The sequence below is a fragment of the Mobula hypostoma genome, chromosome 10 (assembly GCF_963921235.1).
Source record: "Mobula hypostoma chromosome 10, sMobHyp1.1, whole genome shotgun sequence".
NCBI classification, from domain to species: Eukaryota; Metazoa; Chordata; class Chondrichthyes; order Myliobatiformes; family Myliobatidae; genus Mobula; species Mobula hypostoma.
The window spans coordinates 123,630,206-123,653,399 of record NC_086106.1 but is presented as its reverse complement, the minus strand read 5'-3'; the positions used below and the strand labels follow the sequence as shown (position 1 = coordinate 123,653,399).

Below are 23,194 nucleotides of genomic sequence, written 5' to 3'. Positions count from 1 at the left end.
AAAAAAGACTGTCAAACACCCACTGTGCAGAGAGATTAAAAAAATTGTGCAAGCAATGAAAGTAAGCAAATAGCATTCAGAACAAAAGAGAGTCCACAGACACGAAGCCTGGAGCAGGCCACAGCTACAGCCTCAGCCTCAGTTCAGTGCAGAGCCGAGTAAACATTGCAGACCCTCAGACACGGAGCCCGGAGCAGAAGAGTGTACCATTGAAGTTTCAGTCAATTTGTGATAACTAATTCAAAAGGAAAAAGAGAAATGTTTCCGTGGAAGTGCAGGGGTGGGACACATCCATGAGACATATGAAGTGCACATAATAAATGACTCAGAACAATTACAGAAAAGGTATAAAATGTCTTTCAGTGACATTTGGCACAAGAGCTGTGAATTAGAACGAACTGTTGTTATAGTAGTCCAAACTTTTCTATATTTTTATTTTACAGATATCCTTGATGCCTTCTTCCAGACCCCTCTCTCCACTGGTTCTCATGACGACCAGCTGTGACTCACTTCCTGTTGACTTCAGCTCCCCAGCTAGTTCACACGTTTGTCTGAACAACACTGCAGCTAAGCACAAGATTGCTGTTAACCCTCGTAGACAGAAGATCCGTAGCAAGCAGATGAAGTCGATAATTGTAAGAATGTAGTTTCCATGAACAAATGCAAAACAAAAAGCAGAAGCATGCAAGATACTTTGACATAATTATCTACATATTGCACTGCAATCCAGACAGTGGTGCGTGATAACTCTAAATCAGCATTATGAAATGCATTCAAAAAGAAAAAAAATCGAAATAGGCTTTGAAGTGTATATTTAACTGAAATAAAACAACTACAATAAGTAATAGGGTCATAGAAAAGTACAGCGCAGAAACAGGCCCTTCTAGTCCATGCTGAACATTTAAACTGGCTACTCCCTGATGCTTAATGCAAACTGTGAGGCACTCTATAATGAGCCAATTTAGAGTCATGGACTAATACAACATGGGAACAGGCCCAACTCCTCCATGCTGATCAAGGTACCCACCTAAGCAAGTCCTATTTGCCTCTGTATAGCCCATATCCCTCTAAACCAGGGGTTCCTAACCTGCGGTCCACGGACCCCTTGGTTAATGGTAGGGGTCCATGACATAAAAATGGTTGGGAACCCCTGCTCTAAACCTTTCCTATCTATGAACTTATCCAACTGTCTTTTAAATGTTGTTACTTAACTTGCCTCAACAACTTTCCCTGGCAGCTCGTTCCATGTACACACCACCCCCTTTCATAGGGTCATAGAAAAGTACATCACAGAAACAGGCCCTTCAGTCCATCTAGTCCATGCCAAAATCATTTAAACTGCCTACTCCCGTCGCCTGTACCAGGACAATAGCCCTCCATATCCCTACTATCCTAAACTTCCCCAAAATGTTGAAATTGAGCTTGTATGCACCACTTGCACCACAGCTCATTCCACATTCCCACGACCCTCTGGGTGAAGAAGTTTCCCCTCGTGTTCCCCTTAAACTTTTCATCTTTTACCCTTAACCAATGACCTCTGGTTGTAGTCCCACCCAACCTCAATGGAAAAAGCCTGCTTGCATTTACTCTATCTATACCCCTCATAATTTTGTATACCTCTATCAAATCTCATCTTAATTTTTTACATTCCAAGGAATAAAGTCGTAACCTATTCAATCTTTCCTTATAACTCAGGTCCTCCAGGCCTGGCGGCATCCTTGTAAATTTTCTCTGAACTCTTTCAACCTTAGTTACATCTTTCCTGTAGGTAGGTGACCAAAACTGCACACAATACTCCAAATTAAGCCTCACCAATGTCTTATACAACTTCAACCTAACATCCCATCTCCTGACTTAATACTTTGGTTTATGAGGATCAATGTGCCAAAAGCTTTCATTACAACCCTATCTACCTGTAACATACTTTCACTGAATTATTGTCCTGTATTTCCAGATCCCCTTGTTCAACCACACTCCTCAGTGTCCTACCATTCACTGTGTAAGACCTACCCTGGTTTATCCTACCAACAAAAAATGTCTTTCCCCTCTCACTTTAAACCTGTGCTAAAGTCATATAACACAGAAACAGGCCTTTCAGCCCATTTAGTCTATGCTGGACTATTATTCTGCCTAGTTCCACCTGGACCATAACCCTCCATACCCCTCCCGTCCATGTCGTTATCCAAACCTTATATGCTGCCTAGTTTTTGGTTCCATTTCCCTGGAAAATAGGAAAACATAGTAAATTTTATCCAGGATTTAGCATTTTGTTAAATCTAAATGGGAGAACAGGAATGAAAATAATGCTTAGACTCACAGTATTTTTCATCAACTGTTCAGAATCTGTGTCCATACAGTCGGTTTCCTCGCTATGGATCTGGGTTATTTTCATAGCTGAATGTGTTTATGTGTTTAAAGTGACAGACTGTCTAGGAATTGGAACTCAGTCTTCAAGTTCAAGTTTATTGTCATTCAACCATACACATGTATACAGTTAAATGAAACATTGTTCCTCTGAGGCCAAGGTATAAAGCACGGTACATACGGTCACACAGGGGCACAGATGGTTATGATCCAGCACATAAGGACACAAAATAACAATCAGCACAAGTTCCTGAGTGACACGGCCTGAAGATTTGACTGGTTGACATAAAGCGTGAGTGTGAGGTTCATGTTTCTGTAAGACAGTGTAATGGTACTGACACTATTATAATAAAACAAATAAGTATGTGAAACAGCAACAATAAAAGATGAAAAGTGGTCAGTGCAGGATGAGAGTGTGTTTGTCAGTTGGGGAGTGGTGGCGGCTTTGGGGGCGAGAAGGATTACAGGTTGGAGATGTGTGCTGGGCTGGCAGCAGGGTGTTAGCAATCTAACTGTCTAATCTTATTTCAGGAGCTAAACAAATGTTGATAGCCATAACATCCCCCCCAAAAAATCATGCTTTGGTAAAATTCACTCTTTAAGATTATCAGATTGGTTTTCTACTTGTGATATGAATAATAAAGTATAATCATTGTTGTATCCACAGCAGCTGCTTCCACAGATTGTAGCTGCCACTTCCTGGCTGTAGGAATCATGGGAAATGGGCCATGAACTTAAAGACCTCTTTCTATGAGGATCACTGTAGGTTGCCATGGAGGTGAGGGAACCCATGGGGTAGAGACTTGGAGTCATCAGCATAGAAAAGGGTTCTTCAGCCAAGTAGCTCATGGAACTGGAACTTGGAAATGGTTTACTATTGTCACATGTACCAAGGTACAGTGAAAACCTTGTCTTGCACATTGTTAATACAGATGAATTTATTACACAGTACATTGAGGTAGAACAAGGTAAAACAATAACAGAACACAGAATACAGTGCAGTGGCTGCAGAGAAAGTGAGGCGTCCCTGGTATGTGTGGTGGAATGGAGGGAGGGTGGGTAGAATAATAAAAGGAACTAATGTTGGATTAGTGTAAAGGATGGTGGATGGGCTCAGCATAGACTTGCTGGACCTCCTTGCTGTATGTCTCATGGCTCTATTTGGAGAAGGTTCTCCACACTAGTTCCAGAATGAGCAGGTCAACATGCACTGAACCAGGAAGCAGAACAATAGGAATTCTTGTATAGTTCCATTACTAAGATCAATGATTCTAAGCCAGTGTCCTTTCATGACTGCCATCAAACGTACTGAGTTGTGGCATGGTAATATAGCGATTAGCATAACGCCAATATAGCGCCGGCAGTCCAGGTTCAATTCTGCCACTGTCTCTAAGGAGTTTATAAGTTCCCTGTGACCACGTTGGTTTCTCTAGTCTCCTCCCACATTCTAGAGATGTACGCATTAGTAGGTTAAATGGTCACATGGGTGTAATAGGGTGGCCCAGGTTCATTAGGCCAGAAGAGCCTGATATCGTGCGGTATCTACAAATTAAAACATAAATAAATAACGAGAAGAAGCTGGGAGAATTCACATCTCAGTGTAAGCCTTGTGTTGTGGTTAATGCTAGGGAACATAGTTAATCATGATCATGCCACGTAAATTGATCGGGGTGGTTGAGAAGGAGTTTGGTGTGTTGCCCTTCATTAGGAGAATGAGCTCAAGAGGGATGAAGTAATGTTGAAGCTCTACAAAACCCTGGGGTTGGACCACACTTGCGAAATTGTGTTCAGTTTGGGTCGCCTCATTACAGGAAGGATGAGCAAAAATCTTAGACACACCCATATAACTAGACTTTTGCACGATACTGTATTTGTCAACGTGGAGCAGAGAGTGAGTCTGTAAATCTGGTAGGAGCAAAGAATGTTGGGAATGGCAAGGGTGGAGTGCTGCAGGAGGAGTGTGGGACAGGTGGCAGGGGAGCGCCAGGGGCAAGGGGTGACGCAGGTGCAGGCACACCCAGCCCTGAGACACCAGGCAAGGTCATTTGATTCCAAACAATATATATATATATATATATGTGCCAAAGTCTTTTGCACAGTAATGTATATGCTTCAGAGAGGTTGCAGACCAGATTTACAAGGGTGCTGCCTGGATTAGAGAATCTGAGGATAAGTAAAACAAGCTGGGGCTTTTCTCTTTGGAATGAAGATAAAGGATGAGAGGTTACTTGATAGGGGTGTACAAGATGATAAGAGGCATAGATCGAGTGGACCTTTTCTCGCAGGGTGGAAATGGCTCATATGAGAAGGCATATTTTAAGGAATTTGTAGCAAAGTATAGGGGGATGTTTTTTACACAGAGGGTGGTGAGTGCCTGGAACACCCCACCAGGGATGGTAGTGGAGTCATATACATTAGGGACGCTTAAGAAACTCTTAGATAGGCACATGGATGATGGAAAACTGGAGGGCTGAGGAAGTGGGAAGAGTGATTGACCTTGGAGTAGGTCAAGGGTCTGGCATAACATCATGAGCTGAAGGGGCAGTACTGTGCTGTACTACGTTTTATATTCTATGTATTATGATGTTTTAAAAGATTTATAAACTAACTTAATATTTCAATCCCCTAGAGAGAAAAATCTGGTGGTTCAGAGGATAAAGGGAAAGGTGAAAGGAATCAGGTTGGCGCTACTGTAAATCAGCTGCCAAATGAATGTCAACAGGAAAACGGTATGTCCTTTACAACTTCAGTACAAATATCTAACGAAACAATAGCCTGACTGGAGATAATTGATTAAAGAGAACTAAGCTATCAATATATTCTGATAGCCCAATTCTCCGACGTAGTAGTTAGGGTTGGTCAGTGAAAAACCCACTTAAATTCCTTGTTCCTCTCCAAAGGAAAAAAGTCACAACGAGTTGGTGAGCAGTCCAGTGAACATTCCTCGCACTGTTTGTTCTGGGATCTTTCTCTGCATGAAAGAGCTTCGCAGCAGTGATCCCCACCCCTCCCCCCAGTTCATTTATCCAGTTTATTCTTTTCTTTGGATGCAGCTCTTGCAGGCAAAGCCAGTGTTTGTTTTCCAAAGCAGTGTAGGAAAGGAACAGAAATATAGGAGAAAAGAAAAATTCCTTTCTCTCTCTCAATGATGTCCAGCCATTCCAAAAGCCAATGAAGTCCTCTGTGAAACTGCTTTAAAGTAGATTTGGTTGATTATGGAATGACAGAAACATAGCAATCATTGTCCATGCCACCAACGACCGAGATAAACACCAGTTCTAGCACTTCATCAATAAGAATCCGTGAAGTTTATTGCACATCACGCATTTTCTGGTACTTTGTGTCCTCACTGCCCTTTCAGGCAAAGTTCCAGATCCCCAACCCTTTAGATGAAGAAAAAAGTCAACCCTCTCTAATTCTGTTATCTTAAAACCCTTGCTTTCTAGTTATCAGTCTCTCCACTAAGGGAAATAACACCTTCCTTTTTTTTACATAAGTTTATTCACTAACAAAAACACTATATAATAATCAAACCATCATAACTATCTACTGTTTCAAATTAAAATGTGATTATTATTATCTACAGTGCACTATAGCCACGAAAGTCACACTGTTGTGGAGGGAATGTTTCCTATAGTGGGGGAGTCTAGGACCTGAGCAGAGTTGCCCAACTCTGAGAATACAAGATATCTCTTTAAAACAGAGATCAGGAGGAACTTCTTTAGCCAACGGGTAGTGAATCTGTGGAATTAATTGCCACAGATGGCTCTGGAGACCAGGTCATTGGGTATATTTAAAGCAGAGGTTGATAGATTCTTGATTAGCCAGGGTGTCAAAGTTTACGGGGAGAAGGTAGGAGAATGGGGTTGAAATGGAAAGTAAATCAGCCATAACGGAATGGGAGAGAAAAATTGATAGGCTGAATGACCTAGTTCTGCTCCTTTGTTTGATGGTCTTATGGTCTAAATCTCCCCTCAGGCTCTTGCTCCTCAGAAAGATCAGCCTAGACTGGCCAAATTTTCTTCATGAAGAAACCTTTTCGTCCTTGTAAATCTCCGCACCCATTCTATAGTGTGACAAATGAAACCGTGCACTATGCTTTAGCTGTGGTCTAAATAAACTTTGCCCTGTGCTAACCCTGCGTTCATCCTCCCATCCCCCCTTTATACACCCAACTATTGCTGAGTCATCAGAAAATTTCTGCAGATGACATGACTCAGTGTTGTATCTAAAGTCTGAGGTATACAGAGTAAACAGGGAGTCAATACAGTCCCCTGTGGGGCCCCAGTGCTGCTTATAGTCATGTCTGACACACAGCTCTGAAGCCACACAAACTGTGGTCTGCCAATCAGGCAGGATAAATGCAAGCAGTTTTTTTCCACTAAGGTTCACTAAGACTACAACTGGAGGTCATGGGTTAAGGGTGAAAGGTAAAATGTTTAAGGGGAACATGAGGGGGACTTTCTTCTCTCAAAAAGGTACTCAGAGTATGGAACAAGCTGCCAGTGGAAGTAGTGGATGCTGGTCTGATTTCAATATTTAAAAGAAATTTGGATAGGTACACAGATGGGAGGGGTATGGAGGGCTACGGTGCGGGTGCAGGTTGATGGGACTAGACAGATTACTAATGCAGGACAGACTATATGGGCCGAAAGGCCAGTTTCTGTGCTATAGAGTTCTGTGATTCTAAAACTAGCATTGCAATTAAAACCACATAGCAGCAATAAAACTGACTATTAGACAAGTCTGAGATTTGAAGTTTAATGTTGTTGCTCATCATTTTCATTATTGTAGAATGATATTAAATAATGCATCTCCTCTGGTTTTCCCTATGAAACAGATGCATTGGTGGATGGTGACATTGATGTTCATTTTAATAAAATGCCTTGTCCAAAGATTCTTGAAGTGAATAACGAGGAATGTGCAGAAAAAGTTCCAAACATTTCCAAAACACTTGCCACCTCTGATAGTCACAGTGCAGAGCCTGAAGATGCATCCGATGGTGAAGTCACCAATCTGAATACAGATACATCACCTAGCACTATAAATCAAGAGGTACTTCCTTCAGAACCAGTCTTTCCTTCTGAAAGCATGCCTGACACTGAGAAGAATCCCATTGCTGGGCAGTTGGGACAAGAAACTGTTCTGGTTCATGAAGAGGATTCCAAGTTATCTTCAACAAAAGCCGTCATTGACATAAAGGCAAATGATGCATTGCCATCTGGTACCACACCAGTGACTGTTGCTGATTCACTGGACTGTCTTGAGAATAGAATTCAGGAGGCAGACAAATCCACGACTGGTGAAGGTTTCCTGTTGGGGGAGGTTGAAAGAGATTTGGTTTCCACGGGCGCAGTCACAACTCCATCTTTGAAATGCAACTTGGCTGCCCAGCTCCAGGAAGAAGGACAAGGGGGACCAATTTTAAATAAATTAAGTGCACCAGAACATAGTTTTACATCTAAACAAGCAAAGGGAGTGACACCCTCTAATGAGAAGTTGGGTTCATGTAAAGAGTGCCAAGAAGGTGTGGAAAGTAGCCTGACAGATCAGTCAGTCATGGAAGGGACAGATGTTGAGAGCTTATTAAATCAAAGACCAGAACATGTTCCAAAGCCATGCAATGAGTTGACAGACAGTGTTGGCATTCTATCTGAAGATTTAGTAAAACAATCTGAGCGATCTACCTCACAATTCACCCACAGTCAGGCACAGCCTGAGCTTTCTGTTCCAGATGAGCTGTCACAGGAACATCTTAGGCCTAGTAATCAAGGCTCCATCAAGTTCTCAATCGCATCTGCTTGGCAGAGATCCATAATGGATACCAGGAGAAAGAACGTGGACTGGAATCTTCAGGCAGTGCCAAAATCGGGCTGTTGCGAAGATAGATCAGAAGGCAGTGCCAAACAAGATTCAACAGCTCAACAGATTCTTAATCTGCCACTGAAAGTGAAAGCTGATGAAAATGAACAAGCATCTATGGACAACAATCTCCTAGATATAGAACGACAAGCAGAAACTGAACAGGATACCAAGGGAAGTCCATTTGGTGTCAGGCTGAGAAGAACTTCACCTCTTTACAAATATTCGACAGAAGGTAGTATTGAACATACAGTAGAGAGAAAAGACCCTGCGGGAGAAACATTGCAGTTAGCAACACAAACCCCAGCACTCCGGAAAGGAGATAGTGCCACAGGTGGGCAAGCAGGGGCCTCTTTGTCAACTGGGACTGAAAAAGATATCGGTAAAAAGGCAGCCAAATCACTGCCAGAGGATCAGAGGGCTCAGTGTCCAATGCCTGAGATACATGATTCACTGGAGACCTCGACAGAAACTGCTATGGAAGAAAAGCATCTTGTTTCTCGAGGAAATAATGAGAGAAAGAATAGTGAAACCTATGTGGAATTCGGTAAAACATCAGGTGTGGAATTTTAGTTTACTTTGACCTATGACTTGATCTATACTTTATACTTTATATTTTATTGTCGCCAAACAATTGATACTAGAACGTACAATCATCACAGCGATATTTGATTCTGCGTTTCATGCTCCCACTTCCATCAGCAGTTAACAATGATGTTGAGATGAGGTGATGGAGACTATTTCACACCATTACTAATGGTAGTAGACAACATTGTGGTAACATTACACAATTTCTCTATGGTTGTGCCAACATTATTTTCTATTGTTTAACTGTATATGCTCTGTTTATGAATCCTCCCCCTCCTCTTCATTTAACGCTGCTATCTTAAAGAAATTTGTTCTTTTGCAAGGGCAGAATGTAAAGCATAAAAGATATTATACATTATGAGAAATATATTAAAAAATAAAATAGCGAGGTATTGTTCATGGGTTCTTTGTCCATTCAGAAATCCGATGGTGGAGTTGTTGCTAAAATGTTGAGTATGCATCTTCAGGCTCCTGTATCTCCTCCTTGATGGTAGGAATGAGAAAAGGACATGTCCTGGGTGGTGGACAGACATCCCTCCCTGCAAAAACTCATTTCAGGGAGGTAGCACTGTCAATTTGCGGGAGACTCCCGGAACTTCCGGGAGAGATGGGATGTCTGCAATAGAGTAGCTCCTTAGCAGCTAGCCAGCTAGTTTAAATAACTTTAGCTATGCAAATGAACAAATGACACCTGTTAAACTCACCTCAACATGTCTTTTACATTTTAACCCACCCTGGGCAAAAGAAAAGTCACTGTTGTAAACAGTGCAGTGAGTAACACTGTCATTATTTTTGACACCTATTAGGCAGGGATACACTTTAGGGTAGTCTGGGGTGAAGTACATTTTATATTTTCTTTTTTTGGAACACTCTGCCATGGTGCGCTTTCTGTCTCTTGTGCTCTCTCTCACTCTCACTATTTCTCTTACTCTCTCGTGCTCGCTCGCTCTCAAAAAAATTGATTTCCGTGATATTGTATATAATTTGCGGGCATGAGGGAGTCACTGTTAATATGCAGGAGACTCCTGGAACTTCCGGGAGAGGTGGGATGTCTGGGTGGAGGTCCTCAGTGATGGGTGCCACCTTGACGCTCTCCACTTTAGCTATTCAATTTGGGATAGAGTTCCATATTCTGACCACCCTCTCGATAAGGAAACCTCCCATTATTAGTTTCCCTCACATTTTTACAATCTGTAGCTTTGGTGTCCTTACCTTATTTAACCACCTCCAGGCTGTGACTACCTCAGCCAGAGAGTAGTAAATCTGTGAAATTCATTGCCACAGACTGCTGTGGAGACCAAGTCACTCGGCAGATTTAAAGTGGAGGTTGATAGGTTCTTGATTAGCAAGGACGTCAAAGGTTACAGGAAAAAGGAGGGAAAATGGGGCTGAGAGGGGATACTAAATCAGCCATGATGGAATGGCAGAGCAGACTCGATAGGACAAATGGCCGAATTCAGCTCCTATGTTTTATGGTCTTATAGCCTCAGCTTTGGAGAAAATTGATACTTCAACAATTATCTTAACATAAAATTATTATATATGCTCCTGCATTAACTTGCAGCTATTAATTGGGCATTGAGTTCTCAAAGTTACCTTCAAGTGCCCCTGAGAGTAAAAGGAATATTTTACATAGCCTGGTGGATCTAAGCAGATGATCAGATCAGTACTTGTTTCCTTTCACTGGAAAGTGTGTTTTATTTCCCAAATCTATTACGCAGAGAGGAACTCTATTCCAGCCAAACCCGAACCAGCAGACAGTCCAAGAGTCAACGCCTCAGAGCCAGCCTGGGTCTCCTTAGCAAGACAGAAACAGAAAGGCTTTCAAGACCAGTATGCAGGGACACAGGAAAAAGCCCAGCTTCTGGGGGAGCAATCCCTGATTCAAACAGACACAAAAACGGTAACATTTATTAAATAATATTCATATTGAACACTTAATTGCAAACTCTTACCTCTTCTCGTCTGCCCATCACCTCCTTCTTCCCTTTATTCTATGTTCCACTGTCCTCTCCTATCAGATTCCTTCTTCTTCAATACTTTCCTTCTTCCACCTATCACTTCCAGGTTCTCACTATATTCTCCCTCTCCCACCCACCCACCTTTCACGCTCATCTGTTCTCACCTATCTCTTGTCAGCTTGTACTCCTTCCCCTCCCCACAACTTCTTATTCTGGCTTCTGTCCCCTTCCTTCCCAATCCTAATGAAGGGTCTCAGACCAAAATCGTGATCGTTTATTCATTCCCATGGATGTTGCCTGTCCTGCTGAGTTCCTCCAACATATTGTGTGTGTAGCTTTGATTTCCAGCATCTGCAGAATCTCTTGTGTTTGTAATTGAGAAAATGACTTGAACACCAAATCCATGCCTTTAGCAGTTACCAAACTGAATGATGTAACTCAATTAATGTGCTATGAGTTAATTAACTTCAATTTCTTTTCCCTATAAGGAAGCGACAAAGCACCTGATAAAGAAGGTTGCAGATAAGGAGCCTCCCTCTGGCATACAGAGCAAGGAAATGAAAACAAGTGTGAAGGAGGAATACCTGTCCAGGATAACCACTCAAGGTATGGTACAAGGCCTTAGCATAGCATTAGCGCCATTGTTTTACAGCGCCAGCCTACAAGATCAGGGCACAGTTTCCGCTGCTGTCTGCAAAGAATTTGTACATTCTTTTCATGATCAAAAGGGTTTCCTCCAAGTGCTGCAGTTTCCTCACACATTCCAAAGCCATACATAGAAACATAGAAAACCTACAGCACAATACAGGCCCTTCGGCCCACAAAGCTGTGCCAAAAATGTCCTTACCCTAGAAATTGCCTAGGGTTACCCTTAGCCCTCTATTTTACTGAGCTCCATGTACCTGTCCAAGAGTCTCTTAAAAGACCCTATCATATCCGCCTCCACCACCGTCACTGGCAGCCCATTCCATGCACTCACCACTCTCTGCATAAAAAACTTACCCCTGATATCTCCACTGTACCTACTTCCAAGCATCTTAAAACTGTGCCCTCTCGTGCTGGCCATTTCAGCCCTGGGAAAAAGCCTCTGACTATCCACACGATCAATGCCTCTCATCATCTTAATACACCTCCATCAGGTCACTTCTCATCCTCCGTCGCTCAAAGGAAAAAAGGCCGAGTTCACTCATAATCAGTCATACTTTATTGATCCCGTGGGAAATTGGTTCCTGTTTTCATAAGGCATGCTCCCCAATCCAGGCAATATCCTTTTTTTTTAATATAATTTTTATTGAATTTTCAAAATAAATACATGAAAAGATAGTATCTACCCTCCCCCCCCCCCATATATAGTCCTACCTAAAAAGGAAAAAAGAAAAAAAGAAGAGCCGCCTGGGTGTTGGAAGGTTTCCACATGCTCCATGAAATCAAAATAAATTTGGTATACTTATTCGTTATTTTCCCCAAGGGACCAAGATTTTTATCGGAGCACTTAAATATGCCATCTTATCTTTTGTAAATAAGGGTGCCAAATATTCAAAAATGTTACATATTTATCTCTTAAATTATAAGTAATTTTTTCAAGTGGAATAGAACTAGCCATTTCTTTATTCCAACGATTCGTATTTAAACACGAATCAGATTTCCAAGTAACTGCTATAGTCTTCTTAGCTACTGCCAATGCAATTTTTATAAATTCTTTCTGATATTTATTCAATTTAAGTTTCGGCTTAATCCCTTCAATATCACCTAATAGAAATAATACAGGGTTATGTGGAAGCTGAGTTCCAGTAATTTGTTCCAATAAGACTCTTAATTTTAACCAAAAGGGTTGAATTTTAAAACAAGACCAAGTAGAATGTAAGAAAGTACCAATTTCTTGATTACACCGAAAGCATTTATCGGATAGATTTGAATTTAATCTATTTATTTTTTGTGATGTAATATATAATTGGTGTAAAAAATTATATTGTACTAATCTAAGTCGAACATTTATTGTATTTGTCATACTATCAAGACAGAGTCTTGACCAATTTGTTTCATCAATATTAATATTCAGATCTATTTCCCATTTTTGTTTTGACTTATGGATTCCTTGTTTAATTGTCTGTTTTTGAATCAAATTATACATACAAGAAATAATTTTTTTAATTTTCCCTTTTTGAATTAAAGTTTCAATTTCATTAGGTTTTGGCAAAAACATTGTTTGACCCAGCTTACCTTTTAAGTAAGCCCTTAATTGAAGGTAACAAAAGAAAGTGTTATTTGATATTTTATATTTATCCTTTAGTTGTTCAAATGACATCAATATACCTCATTCATAACAATCTCCTATAAATTTAATCCCTTTTTGGTACCAATTATATAAAAGTTGATTGTCCATTGTAAAAGGAATAAGTCTGTTTTGGAACAAAGGTCTCCTTGCTAATAAAGATTTCTGTATTTCATTATCAAGATTTATCTTATTCCATAGATCAATCAAATGTGTTAATATAGGAGATTCTTTCTTTTCCCGTATCCATTTAGATTCCCATTTATATATAAAATCTTCAGGTCTATTTTCTCCTATCTTGTCTAATTCTATTTTAATCCATGCTGGTTTTCGATCATCGAAAAAGGATGCAATAAATCTAAGTTGATTTGCTTTATAATAATTCTTAAAGTTTGGAAGTTATAACCCTCCTAACTCAAATTTACATGTCAATTTTTCCAATGATATTCTTGACATTTTACCTTTCCAAAGAAATTTTCTCACACATTTATTTAACTCTTGAAAAAATTTCTGTGGCAATTGTATTGGTAATGTTTGAAACAAATACTGTAATCTAGGAAATAAGTTCATTTTTACAACATTGACTCTACCTACAAATGTTATTGGTAGTATCATCCATTTGTCAAGATCTTCTTGAATTTTTTCAATAGTGGTAAATAATTAAATTTATATAAATTCTTTACATCATTATCAAGTCTTATATCTAAATACTTTATACCATTTACCAGCCATCTAAATTGGGTTGCTAACCGACATTGACTATAGTCTCCTTTAGTAAGAGGTAAAATTTCACTTTTATCCCAATTTATTTTATAACCTGATACCTTCCCATATTCATCCAATCTAGAAGATAATTTATGTAACGAATGTTGTGGGTTTGTTAAGTAAATCAAAACATCATCAGCAAAAAGATTAGTTTTATATTCCTCCTGATTAACTCTAAAACCCATAACATCTGGATCAATTCTGATTAGTTCTGCTAATGGCTCTATCACCAGTACAAATAAAGCGGGTGATAATGGACAACCTTGTCTAGTTGACCTTTTTAACTGGAATGGTGTTGAAATTTGAGAGTTTGACACTACTTTAGCCTTAGGGTTAGAATTTAAAATTTTAATCCAATTTATAAAAGATGTTCCTAACCCACATTTTTCTAATACTTTAAATAAAAAATCCCATTCTAATCTATCAAATGCTTTTTCTGCATCCAAGGCTACTACTATACTCTTCTCGTCCCTTTTTTGTGCCAAATGAATTATACTAAGTAGCCGAGTTACATTATCTGCCAATTGTCTATTTTTAATAAATCCTGTTTGATCCATATGTATTAATTTTGGTAAGTATTTAGATAACCTATTCGATAAAATTTTTGCTATTATTTTATAACTCGTATTCAATAAAGAAATAGGCCTGTATGATGTTGGTTTCATAGGGTCTCTGTCTTTTTTTGGCAATACTATTACAATTGCTGTTGAAAAAGATTCCAGGAGTTTATGTGTTTTTTCTGCTTGACGTATTAACTCCATAAAGAGAGGAAATAATAAATCTTTAAACTTTTTATAAAATTCAGGTGGAAAACTATCTTCTCCTGGAGATTTATTACTTTGGAGTGATCCTAAAGCTTCTTCAACTTCTTTTAATGTAAAAGGCATATCTAATCCCTTCTGTTCTTCCGAATTCAATTTTGGAAGAGTTACTTGTGATAAAAACCTTTCTATCTCATTAACATCATTTTGTGATTCTGATTGATATAATTCAGAATAGAAACTTGGTCTTAAAGAAGGTATGGAGGGAGAAAATCCAATAGAATTTTTTCAAAAATGGATCCCGGAAGTTTTGCAAATGAAAGAGGAGGTTCGATCAATTGAAATTGAGTGGGCACATAGAGCTCTAAGACCAAAACCACAAGATGACCAATATCCACGATCGATTTTAATAAAATTCTTAAGATTTCAAGACAAGGAAAGGATTCTACAGGCAGCTACCCAAGCTGCCAAGAATAGAAAAGGCCATTGATGATTCAAGGGAACAAAGTTTTTTTCTACCCTGACATAAGTTATGGACTTTTGAAGAGAAGGAAGAAATTTAATCCAGTGAAAAAAATCCTATGGGATCATGGTTATCAATTTATATTGTGTTATCCTGCAACCTTGAAGATTTTTTTGCCTGGTGGAGAAAAAAGATTTTTTGATGACTACCAGAAAGCGGAGCAGTTTGTGCGAGATTCTCTGAATATTCACCAGATACAAGAACAAATCCAGGGGAGCGAGATAGATTGAAGATGAAGACTGGCTCAAAGAATGGACTTGTTGGATTTTTGGGCGGATGAATATATAAATATATTATTAATTATACGAGGCGGGGAAGAAAGATTAAAATTTGAAGAATACTAGTTGGGAATAGTAACATTAATTTTGTTTATATATATATAATTTTTTTTGTTGTGGGGGAGCTGGAAGAAGCACTGACCAATTGCTACACTAATCATGTGTGCAAGCGTGGCTTTAGCCACAACCCGCAAAATGGAGGGGGGTAGTGTTGTGTATCTTTTCATTCACAACATTAGTGGGGGGGGTATTTTGTTTTTTCTTTTTTTGCATCTTTTCTATCTTTTTTTTTCTTTTTGCCTGGAGGGTTGGGAGGGAAACACGTAGCAACATGATGAAGTTCAAAGAGATTCCCCAAGGAACTATGAGAGTTGAGAAGATAAGTAATGTTTTAGATTGGAGTAACTTTGTTAAGAATAATGGGTAATTTATAGAATTTTTTGAGTTTTAATGTTAATGGGCTTAATGGACTTAATGGACCAGTGAAAAGAAAAAGAATCTTAACACATATTAAGAAAATGAAGATAGATTTAGCCTTTTTACAGGAAGCGCATTTAACAGAAATAGAACATCAGAAACTAAAGAGAGATTGGGTGGGTAGTGTTGTTGCGGCTTCATTTAATTCAAAAGCGAAGAGAGTAGCAATTTTGATCAATAAAACGTTACCAATTAGAATACAAAATGTAATAACTGATTCTGCGGGGAGATATGTGATTATACATTGTCAACTTTTCTCTGAATTATGGACATTTATGAATATTTATGCACCAAATGAAAATGATGCAAAATTCATACAAGAAGCTTTTTTGAATTTGGCAGATGCACATGAAAAAATATTAATTGGAGGAGACTTTAATTTTTGCTTAGACCCAATCTTAGATAGATCAACTAAGGCTGTTATAAAATCGAAGGTAGTAAATCTAACTTCATCATTGATGAAAAATTTAAATTTGATTGATATATGGAGAAGAATCAATCCTAAAGAAAGAGACTATTCGTTCTATTCCCATAGACATAAAACTTACTCAAGGATAGATTTTTTCCTATTATCAATGCATATTCAACACAGAGTGAAAAATATGGAATATAAAGCTAGAATATTGTCAGACCATTCTCCTTTATTAATGACAATAATAATGGCTGATAAGGAAGAAGTGGCTTATAGATGGAGATTTAATTCAACGTTATTAAAACGTCAAGATTTTTGTGATTTTATGAAAAAGCAGATCCAATTTTTTTTTGATACAAATTTTCATTCAGTGGATGATAAATTTATATTATGGGATGCGATGAAAGCATATTTGAGGGGCCAGATAATAAGTTATACATCTAAAATTAAGAAAGAATATATGGCAGAATTAGATCAATTGGAAAAAGAGATTACAAAATTAGAAAAAGAATCTCAAAGATATATGTTGGAAGAAAAACGAAAGCAACTTGTCAATAAGAAGTTACAATATAATACGCTTCAGACATATAGAATGGAAAAAGCAATTATAAGAACTAAGCAAAGGTACTATGAGTTAGGTGAGAGAGCACATAAAATTCTTGCCTGGCAGTTGAAAACAGAACAAGCTTCCAAAACAATAAATCCAATTAGAACAAGCGCAAATAAAATATCTTATAAACCTCTTGAAAATGAAACCTTTAAAAGTCTCTATTCTGAATTACTTCAGTCAGAATCACAAAATGATGGCAACATCCTTGTAAATCTCCTCTGCACCCTTTCTCTGGTTTCCACATCCTTCCTGAGGTCATGATCATGAGACATAAGAGCACAATTAGGCCATTCAGCCCATCGAGTCTGCTCTGCCATTCCATCATGGCGGATCCCAGATCCCACTCAACCCCATACTCCTGCTTTCATGCCATGTCCTTTGATGTCCTGACCAATCACGAAACTATCAACTTCCACCTACAATATACCCATGGACTTGGCCTCCATCACAGTCTGTGGCAGAGCATTCTACAATTCTCCGGCTATAAAAATTATTTTTTACATAAGAACATAAGAAATAGGAGCAGGAGTAGGCCATCCGGCCCATTGAGCCTGCCCCACCTTTCAATAAGATCATGGCTGATCTGTCCGTAAACTCAGCTCCATCTACTTGCCTTTTCCCCATAACCCTTAATTCCCTTACTTTGTAAAAACCTATCTAACTGTTTCTTAAATATATTTAGTGAAGAAGCCTCAACTGCTTCCCTGGGCAGAGAATTCCACAGATTCACCACTCTCTGGGAAAAACAGTTCCTCCTCATCTCCATCCTAAATCTTCTCCCCTGAATCTTGAGGCAATGTCCCCTAGTTCTAGTCTCACCTACCAATGGAAACAGCTTTCCTACTATCTTATCTATCCCTTTCAAAATTTTGTATGTTTCTATAAGATCCCTTTTCATTCTTCTGAACTCCAGAGAGTATAGTCCCAGGCGACTCAATCTCTCCTCATAGGTTAACCTCTTCATCCCTGGAATCAACCTGGTGAACCTCCTCTGCACTGCCTCCAAAGCCAGTATATCCTTCCTCAAGTATGGAGACCAGAACTGCATGCAGTACTCCAGGTGTGGCCTCACCAGTACCCTGTATAGTTGCAGTATGACCTCCCTGCTGTTGAATTAAATCCCTCTAGCAATGGCCAACATTCCATTTGCCTTCTTAATAAACTGTTGTACCTGCAAGCCAACTTTTTGTGATTCATGAACAAGCACTCCCAAGTCCTTCTGCACAACAGCATGCTGCAATCTTTCACCATTTAAGTAATAATCTGCTCTTCTATTATTCCTTCCAAAGTGGATGATCTCACATTTGTATTCCATCTGCCAGACCTTGGCCCACTCACTTAACCTATCTATATCCCTCTGCAGCCTCTCCACCTCCTCTGTACAATTTGCTTTTCTACTCAGTTTAGTGTCATCAGCAAATTTTGCTACGCTACACTCAGTCCCCTCTTCCAAATCATCAGTGTAAATGGTAAACAGCTGCGGGCCCAGCACCGACCCCTGCGGCACCCCACTCACCACTGACTGCCAACCGGAGAAACACCCATTTATGCCAACTCTCTATCTTCCATTTGTTAACCAATCCACTATCCATGCCAATACTCTTCCTCCGACTCCATGCATCCATATCTTATTCATCAACCTCTTGTGCGTCACCTTATTCCTGTAGTGAGGCGACCAGAACTGAGCACAGTACTCCATATGGGGTCTGACCAGGGTCCTATATAGCTGCAACATTACCTCTCGGAGGTTAGAAAATTGTGGGCATGCTAAGTGGGCACCAGAAGCATGGAGACATTTGGGGCTGTTCCCCTCATACCCTTGGACTGTGTTGTTCGTTGATGGAAACTACGCACTTCACTGTATGTTTTCATGTACAGGTGACAATTAAAGCTGATCCTTTTTGAATGAAGTAACAATTACCCAACTTACTTCAATGCAGACTTATGAAAGCTCAAGTCTAGATTCTGGGGTTTGCTTTGTTATTAAGATGATTGAGAAGACTTTTTTTTGTTCTTTCAGCAGGTTCACACCTACCGCCAAAGGCACAAGCCTGTGGAATGGGAATGAGGGAGAAGCGGCCAATGCCCAACACAAAGCTTGCCCCACTGGCTACCGTGGAGCCTCCATGGCTGGCCATTGCCAAGAAGAAGGCCAAGGCTTGGAGTGACATGCCACAGACTGTTCAATAAGAGCTGCTTCGAAATAGGACTTCAAAACAATATTGTTCCCCAACGCATCTCAGAGATCCATAGTGACCAGTTTGGTTGCTCATACTGAGACTGCTGGGGAATAAACTCCAGCCAGGAAGAAATAAAAGGATACAAGAGGGTAGAAAGATATGTTGGGTAATGTTACAAAGCAGGAACTTCTTATAGATCAATCATTATATCATACTCCCCTGCATTGGGGTATGGTAGCAAACCCCTATTTACAGGAATACAAGTTACAGGAATAGCAATCAGAGGCAGGTACTCATATCCAAAAGACACAAGTTCAAATCCCACCACGACTGGAGGGGAACTTTAGTAAATGATTCACTGCATAGATTCCCAGCTCCTAGTGATGGACGTGAAAGCATTCAATTGTTGTGAAATCCCAACGCTGATAGCCTTTGAGGTGGTCTAAACTTCTCGTCGTATATATGTGCCTCTAGACCCACTGCAGGATGTGGGATCTAAGGATGTCAAGGGTAAATAGGGATGTGCAATAAAGTGCTGTCCTTGTAACTATATAAATTAATAAATAAGGTATTCAGGTCTGTTAGTATCAATGGAAATAAGTTTTGGCAGGGTATTGAACAAGTGGCCCATTTCAATTCCAAACTGTGTTGTTCTGTTCTGTGTTTTATATATACTTGCATTAATCTGTTTTAAATAGCTTAATGCCTTTGCTAAAATAACAGCAGGGAAATGAAATATTTACTAATATCACCAACAATACTGTCCAGGCTAATAACTTCTTTTGTCAGTTTTTATATCTAAGCAGTTTCTAGCTTTGAAGTTAGTTTAAACTTCTCTGTTCAAGTGATTTAAAGATGTAATTTATTGGAATGGCTGGGTAACACCACAATAAATGTTCAACAGTAAACTCAATTTGCTTCTGGAATGAACGTCAGAAGAAAGTGACTGAATTTCCAATCACACAAGCAGCTAGTGTTACTTGAATAAGGTTTAATCTATCTTTAGCTGAAACCCAGCTGAACTATTTTTAGTTGGAACCCAAAGCGTAGAACAGTACTGCATAGAAACAGACCCTTCAGCCCACAGTGCTGTGCCAAGATAATTAAATGGCTATATAAGCTAATCCCTCATGACTGCACAATGTCTACATCCCACTCTGCACATTCACAAGAATCTCATAAACCTCTCTGATGTACTTGCCTCCTGGCAGAATATTCTGCGCACCCACCACTCTCTCACCTTGCACATCTCCTTTGTGCTTACCTTTACTGCATGCCCTCTAGTATTAGACATTTTGACATAAAGTTAATCTGTTATCTACTCTATCTATGACTCTCATAACCTTATAAACTTCTATCAGTTCTCCACTCATTTTCTGCTGTTCCAGAGAGAAGAACCCAATTTTGTCTAACCTCTCCCCACAGCACATGCCCTCTAATCCAGGCAGTGTGCAGGTAAACATCTTCTGCATCTCTCCAAAACCTCAGCATCCTTGCTTTAATGGGGTGACCGGAATTGAATGCAATAATCCTAGCCAGATTTTATAAAGCTGCCACATAACTTCATGAAATTTAAACTCAGTGTCTCCACTAATAAAGGCAAACATGCCATATGGTTTTCTTGCTGTGTTATCAACTTCATTGGCCATTTCTGGGGAGCTATGGACCTGAACCCAAGTTCGCTCTGTACATTAAGACCATAAGACATAGGAGCAGAAATAAGCCATTCATTCTATCGAGTTTGCTCTGCCATTAGATCATGGTTGATTTATTATCCTTCTCAATCCCATTCACCTGCCTTCTCCTTGTAACCTTTAACCCCTAGAACCTATTAACCTCCGCTTTAAATATAGGTTTAATGCAATGGACAGATCCTTCACCTCAACAACCTATGTCTATCCTAAGGCAATACTGATGAAAAGAAAGCTCCCTTTTCAATAACTGTATTTCATTTGGCCCTTGTTTCACAGCACTGGTGAGCTGGTGGGCAGAAACACATTGGCGGGACAGAGTAAATAAAGATTTGGCCAACACCCAAATGAAGTTTTCACACTGTCGTTTCTTGTTTGAGAAAATTGCAGCAGGAATTTCCACTAGTTAAAAATCTAATCATAGTAAAAATAAACATGTTTGCTCAAGAAATCCAAAACAAGTTCCACTGCCTTAGACGCTGCCAAAACTCTTGCATCTTATTCCACTTCAAATACTTATCCAATTTCCATTTAAATAATTATCAAATACTATTCAGCCATTCCCTTTGAAACATGCTTCAACAAAACCTTATGGAAAATCATTTGCCAAAAAATATAATCTCCGCATCAGAATCGGGTTTAATATCATTGTGGGCACGTGGCCAAGTGGTTAAGGCATTGGACTAGCGACCTGAAGGTCATGAGTACGAGCCCCAGCCGAGGCAACGTGTTGTGTCCTTGAGCAAGGCACTTAATCACACATTGCTCTGCAACGACACTGGTACCTAATGCCCTTACCTTGGACAACATTGGTGCCGTGGAGAGGGGAGACTTGCAGCATGGGCAACTGCTGGTCTTCCATACAAACTTGCCCAGGCCTGCGCCCTGTAGAGTGAAGACTTTCCAGGTGCAGATCCATGGTCTCCCAAGACTAACAGATGCCTTTATTTATCATTGGCATATTTTGTGAAATTTGTTGTTTTACAGCTGCAGTTCAATGCAATGCATATAATAAAAACAATTAATTACAATAACTATATATAAAAAAGAAAATTAAATTAAATAAGTAGTACAAAAGGAGAGGGAAAAATACTAAGGTCGTGTTCATGGGTTCATTGTCCATTTAGAAATCTGATGGTGGAGGGGAAGAAACTGTTCCTGAAACATTCGAGTAGGTGTCTTTAGGCTCCTGTTCCTCCTCCTCGATAGTAGCAATGGGAAGAGGTCTTGTCCTGGATGATGGGGTCCTTCATGTTGGATGCCACCTTTCTGAGGCACCTCATTTTGAAGATGTTCTCAATGTTGAGGAGGTTGGTGCCCATGATGGAGCTGTTTGAGTCCACAATCCTCTGCAGCTTTTTCCAGTCCTGTACAATGGTCCCTCCATACCAGATGGTGACGCAACCAGTTAGAATGGTTGCATTCTCCACTCTACATCTGTAGAAATTTGCGGGAGTCCATGGTAACATACAACTTCTCCTCAAACTCTTAATGAAATGTAGCCATTACCTTTGCAATTGCATCAATACGTTGGGCCCAGGATAGATCCTCAGAGACGTTGACATCCAGGAGCTCGAAACTGCTCACCCTTTCCACTGCTGATCCCTCGATGAGGACTGGTGTGCATTGCCTTGATTTACCCTTGCTGAAGTCCACAATCAATTCCTTAGACTTACTGACATTGCTAGTTGTGATTTGTAATTGTGACAGAAAGCTGTACTCCATCTCTAGAATTTATTTCTTCAGCTACATCCTTCAACCATGTCAGGGTAGTGTATCGTTATTACAGCGACATGAGTTCAATTCCCACTGTTGTCTGGAAGGAATTTGCATATTCTTCCTGTGACACTTCCAGTTTTCTCCGGGGGCACTGGTTTCACCCCTCTTGCCAAAGACATACAGATTAATAAGTTAAAAGGTCACATTGATATATTAGGCTGCATAGGCTTGTTGGGACTGAAGGACCTGTTTCCCTGCTGTGTTTCTAAATCAAATAAAATTATTCCATTTACAGCCTAGGCAATAATAACACTCTCACACTTTTTGTATCAGCTTGATGAAGATAGTTGTGTGGACTCAATGGATCAGAGGCTGGTTTCTATGACTGTAAACTCCATAACTGGCATGCAAATTGCAAAACCGGTTCTTCCTTATTAAAAACTGTTCAGCACGGACTAGATGGGCTGTAGGGCCTGACTCTGTGCTGTAGTGGTCTGTGACTCTGAGAACAGCACAGTACAGGCCCTTTGACCCACGATAATGTGCCGATCTTTTAATTTACTCCAAAATCAATCGAACCCTTCCCTGCCACATAGCCTTCCATTTCTCCATTATCCACGCACCTGTCTAAGAGTTTCCTAAATTTCCCTAACGTACCTGCCTGTATCACTACCCTTGGCACTGCATTCCACGTATCTACCATGCTCTGTGTAATAAAACCTACCTCTGAC

The 23,194-nt window shown here is 39.8% G+C and overlaps 1 protein-coding gene across 3 annotated transcripts in view; it reads left to right on the top strand.

The window, feature by feature from the left end:
- Positions 1 to 22,748, top strand: part of zgc:66433 (uncharacterized protein LOC321250 homolog) — a 150,503-nt gene extending 127,755 nt beyond the window's left edge. For 2 of the 3 annotated variants that reach the window (XM_063061145.1, XM_063061143.1), the window contains exons 7-12: positions 444 to 635; positions 4,994 to 5,093; positions 7,205 to 8,785; positions 10,536 to 10,717; positions 11,264 to 11,381; positions 18,894 to 22,748. In XM_063061145.1, the coding sequence (XP_062917215.1) occupies positions 444 to 635; positions 4,994 to 5,093; positions 7,205 to 8,785; positions 10,536 to 10,717; positions 11,264 to 11,381; positions 18,894 to 19,063 (2,343 nt within the window). In that variant the 3' untranslated portion in view covers positions 19,064 to 22,748. The remainder of the gene's footprint in view (positions 1 to 443; positions 636 to 4,993; positions 5,094 to 7,204; positions 8,786 to 10,535; positions 10,718 to 11,263; positions 11,382 to 18,893) is intronic. The other variant, XM_063061144.1, reaches the window with a different exon arrangement.
- The last annotated feature ends 446 nt before the right edge of the window (positions 22,749 to 23,194 follow it).